This window comes from Carassius gibelio, chromosome A4, assembly GCF_023724105.1.
Source record: "Carassius gibelio isolate Cgi1373 ecotype wild population from Czech Republic chromosome A4, carGib1.2-hapl.c, whole genome shotgun sequence".
In the NCBI taxonomy this organism is placed as follows: domain Eukaryota; kingdom Metazoa; phylum Chordata; class Actinopteri; order Cypriniformes; family Cyprinidae; genus Carassius; species Carassius gibelio.
The window spans coordinates 10169061-10174142 of NC_068374.1; the positions used below are offsets into that span (position 1 = coordinate 10169061).

General features: G+C 35.4%; 1 protein-coding gene across 1 annotated transcript; it reads right to left on the bottom strand.

Annotated features, from left to right (window-relative positions):
* On the bottom strand, positions 1 to 5082 carry LOC127970498 (coiled-coil domain-containing protein 106-like). Its single transcript, XM_052573095.1, has 6 exons — positions 5075 to 5082; positions 2438 to 2595; positions 2288 to 2353; positions 1352 to 1474; positions 1057 to 1248; positions 1 to 445 (listed from the first exon to the last, which is right to left on the bottom strand). Exons 1-6 carry the CDS (start codon positions 5080 to 5082, stop codon positions 138 to 140), a joined length of 855 nt encoding a protein of 284 aa, XP_052429055.1. The 3' UTR covers positions 1 to 137.

The window sequence follows — 5082 nt, forward strand, 5'->3', positions numbered from 1 at the left end:
CTCATTTTTTAAAAAATTCTGCAAGGGGTGCCCAAACTTTCAAGCCCCACTGTAGCCTTGTTTTGTATCTTAACTCACATTTTCAACATTTTGCACTGGCAGCAGAACAGAACCAAACAAATCAGCAAGTTAGTATTTTAATACTTCATCAGTAAGGGAAGAAGTTGCCCTCGAGATTTCATGTCCTCTATTATGGCTTTTTTTTCAGGGCTAATGTGGGTGGCACACTTTTTAGAAAAAGACAGGAGAGTCTCATTCGCAGGATCGAACCTCAGGCTTTTGTAGGTTTCTGGGTCCACTATGTGGAGCTCTGCAATTGGGGCCGTCATCTTGATAGTTCCACGATCCACGCCGTTTGCCCTGAAGGCTTCTGTCATTGTGCGGACACGGCTGAAGGTTTTCAGGACTTTCTTATATCTACGGATGACCTCAGCTGGTCCTTTGACTGTGAAATGAAATTGAGCGAATGCTCTCTGCACATAGTATATTTTCATCAAATACTTTCAATTCAAACCCACTAAATCCCAGCCTCAGCCCAATCAAAAGTACCGGCCGAAGTTGTGACCTTATCCCTTCCCTAAAACTATAACAACCTACAAGAATTTATAAGTAGGAGAGGGGGCAGGAAGAGGAAGTAGTGTTTAATGGTATGGAGTGTAAAGCAAGTTTAACAGTAAAATTAAATGTAACCAATCTCATTGGAATGTAGTGAAATCATATGGCAGTGTATGAGTGAGGTTGTAAGATATAATACGAGTATTTTTGTTTTTTTATTATTATTATTCTACAGATTGGTAAGATTTGTCCCCAAGACTGTGATGCAACAACTGCCACTTCTCATTTAAATCAAGTAAAAAAAAAAATCTAGGCATGGGATAACCTGTTTATATAATGTGTGGTTAAAAGTACAATAGGCACTGGCTCCAAAAGGGGGAAATGCAATTTCCACTGAGAAAATTGTGATCTGAAATCCTTGCACCTTTGAGGATTAAATAAAGGTTTTTTTTTTTTTTTTTTTTTAATTAGCAGCTTTTAATCAATTAATGCTATTCTTACCTCTCATATGAGTTCGACTAGGCACAGCTACTGGTGCAGATGCTGATGGCCATGTGTGCTTTGTTTTCTGTCTTGCCATGAGAACATCACTGTCGGAGGACTCGCTGATATTAGGAGATGATGGAGGAATGTTATCATGGGCTGAATCTCCTGAATTTTCACTCTCTTCCAAATCAACTGCTTTTGGTTGAGCTTTAAATTGTGGACAGATGTGAAATTTATCAACTTATGAACAGACACCTCAGTTTTCAATACAATTAAGTTTGCAAACACAAGTTCCTCTCAATTTACTCACTTGATGTCTTCTTCCCCATCAGGATTTGCTCACGTAAGAAATTACGTTCTTGCTCCAGATCCTTTATCATTTTTTCTTGCCATTCGATCTTGGCTTCTAGGAATTCAACTTTAGAGATTGAACCTTAAAAAAAGACAATTTGAGCAATTAAAAAAAAAATCAATAGGGAGAGAGCGAGAGAGAGGAAGAAATAATGACATGCATCAAAGGTCATGGACTACATTTAAATCCAGGTCAGTTAGATTATAGGGTATGCCTTTACTTTATGATCCACAAAGACTTAGAAATTTGATTTGCCATGAAGTGAAAAAGTGACTTTCTGCCACCTACTGACAATTTTAATTTCACATTTAAAGCATCGTTTCATTATTAAAAAAAATTAAAACATCAGTATTCAACGTTTTATGCTTGAAACATTATTTAGGCATTTGTAACTATTCAGGTCCCTCTGAGCTGCATTTCACAGTGTGTGAATACATCTATATGCCACTTCAGATTCATCTTCTGCTTTAAAATCTTTAGGAGTCAGCTGTCCACATCAGTCCTTGAGGTACCAGTACAATAACACATTGAGAAAAATATGATCTAATTATCGTTATTGATGAAATCCCAGAAAATAGAGAAATATATATTTTTTTCAATATTGCACCCCCAACTGCCATCAACCTAATGTGATATATTTGTGATTTGTGTGGGGCTAATAATACTGTTGTGGACTCTAATATCATATGTCACCATGTACAACATCGCTAACCAGAAATCTATACAACCAAAAGTACTACATTTACATTTGGCAGACACTTTTATCCAAAACAAATTAAATAGTATTTAAACGTTTGATCATTTCTTGCTATGACTGTCTCTTTCTCTCTCTATCCTCTCTAATATCTGAATTTTGGAAAGTTAGAAAACACTGCTAAAAACATAAAGCATCACCTGATCCAAGGCTACTGATGCTGCTGCCGCTGGCACTTGGGGGCAAGCATTTTTTTTCTTCAGGACCTATAACACAACATAAACGCAACACATGAACAGGAAACATAAAATGTTTTTTTTTTTTTTACAAAGGTATATTAAACAATTTACCATTTGGATCATTTTTGGTCAACTCCACCATTGACACGTCTTTGGCAGCTTCTGTCTTCTTCCTTGCCTTAGGCTGTTTACAAGTGAAAAAAACACAGTAAATGCGGTAAACGGTCACTATGATATCATTGATGTTCACGGCGCTGCTGACGTGTTTTCTGGTGCACCCAATAACAAAGATAACACGTCAGCAGCGTCGTATGTCAACTGTCACAGCAGTCGCGCTCACAACAGACCTGGAAGAGAAGACAATGATGAATAAAGTTTGCATTTTTGTTATATTTGGACCAAAATGTATTTTTGATGCTTCAATAAATTCTAACGGACCCTCTGATGTCACATGGACTACTTTGATGATGTTTTTCTTACCTTTCTGGACATGGACAGTAGACCGTACACACAGTTTCAATGGAGGGACAGAAAGCTCTCATCTAAAATATCTTAAACTGTGTTCTGAAGATGAATGGAGGTCTTCCTGGTTTGGAACGACATGAGGGTGAGTCATTAATGACATAACATTTTTGGGTGAACTAACCCTTTAATTATATTATATTATGTTATATAACTTAGACACCTGTTTTATTTCAGAAAAAAAAAAACAACTCTTTTAATAATGTGGTAAAATAAACTTTAGTGCGAGACTTTATAATTTGCATTAGAAAAAAAAAAGAACATCAGTGCAAGCAGTATGAGAACTATTCCTTACAGTCCGAATTAAAGCATAGGTTTCAGCATCTATGATACATTGAGTGAAAGGACAAATAATGAGATTTAATGGTGGGGCCATTTATATCATCGTATAGTTATTTTTTTATTTAAAAAATAAGAACAAAAAAGTAAATTAAAATCAATAAGAAAACAATAGAAAATATATACTAATTAAATTTAGAAGTTTCCACATTAGTTTATTGAACAAGTTGTAAAAAATACGAAGAAATAATCAAATGACAATAAACAGTCGTCCATAATGTTTGCTTATTAAAGCTACTTAAGTAACGTAATGTCTTTTCCTTATCATGTTTGATTTACTTTAATGTCACAAAATGAATTAAACATACACTGATTCTTAATAAAGCTACAAAAGTTCTTATGTTGATTGATTAGAATCGGGGTGTCAAACTCAGTTCATGGAGCAGGCCTGCAGAGTTTAGTTCTAACCCTGCTCGAACAAACTGATAACTGAGTTATCGTAATTCAGCACAGGCCTTGTAATAATTCAGAGGGTAGCGCTTGGTTGGCACTTAACTTATCATTTTAGGTTCACAAATGTTATTTCCTTTGCTATCTTCTTCACCCCTGACCTTCAATCGCCAAAGCAGATGCGGAAGTCAGTGCACGTGTTCAAAGCAGAAAAATTATTGTTCCCACTCCGTCACTGTAGGTGGCGGTAATGCACTGCAACGCTGACTGATGGAGGAGGAAAACACTAGAGAACAATAAAGAACAATTTCCGCCCTTTTCATTTATTCGCTGATGCAGATGGGACGTGATGTAATATTATGGGAGATAGGTAGCTTGAATCAAGTAGTTGGTCAATATGGTGTCACATTACGAGTTTTTGAGCCGAATTCTTTTAAGACAGTGCTCCAAGGAAATCCTTAAGTTCAGCAGGTGGTTAATGAAAGAAGGCCTGATTCGAAAATCAATGAAATGTCCCTACTCTCATCTTATGAGGTTGAAACTACGAAATGGCAAAAATGAGCCAATATGGTGAGTATAACAACCACATGTATTAATGTTGTGCATATCATGACTGTCAGACTGAAACCTCGTATCTCTAAATTTCCGGCTCTTCAAACTGTCAAACCTTATAGTCTCTACTGTGTGAATGAAGTGCTGCACAGAGCTTAAGCATGCTATGCATTGGGGAATAAAGAACTGGTTCTTTAATATATAATAACATGAAATTGTGTCCAAATGCCACACAAAAACCAATTGTGTCCATAGCTACAGTAAACTTTAAAACCTGCAAGTCGATGAAAATGCAATACAATGCACTTACTGCTTCAGATTTGCCCATTCTAATGATAATATATATATATATATATATATATATATATATATATATATATATATATATATATATACACACACATTTGAGCTTTATTGTAGTAAACTGTTAATAATATAATGAAACGTGCAAGCTTATTCTGAAAATATATAAAGCCTTATATATAAAGAACTTTGATAACACAGTGTTTCATTATATATGTTTGTGTGTATATATAATTTATATTTGTTTGTTTGGAAATGCAAGGTTTCCGCCGGACAGTGATAGGACAATATCATATATCCCTTACCCTAAATTTCAACTACAACTGAACCCATTGGTTGGTATTGTTAGTATGCTTTGTAATCATAAATTGCATAATATTACGGTTTGCAAAATAAAAGAAAAGCGTTAGTATAAATTAAAGGCACAATAATTCTCACACAGCTGTTTTTATTCTTAATTTTCAGGATATGCAGAGATTCATGTCACAAAGGAAAATCCTTTGCAAAGTCCATCCGACATGGCTCCATGTTTGAGAACTCTCATATTTCACTTCAAATGTGGATGCATTTCATTTATAGGTGAGCAGTTTTGACGTTGTATAAAAACACATCATAGGTCTTCTCAGGTCCTAAGGTCTTTACCTGCCCAT

Bases quoted from the DNA above. Each gene is read 5' to 3' on its own strand.
- LOC127970498 (XM_052573095.1), bottom strand. The intron at 2,354-2,437 runs GTAAATTGTTTA...GTTGTGTTATAG, and splicing joins GACCAAAAATGATCCAAATG to GTCCTGAAGAAAAAAAATGC. The intron at 1,249-1,351 runs GTGAGTAAATTG...CACAATTTAAAG, and splicing joins GATGGGGAAGAAGACATCAA to CTCAACCAAAAGCAGTTGAT.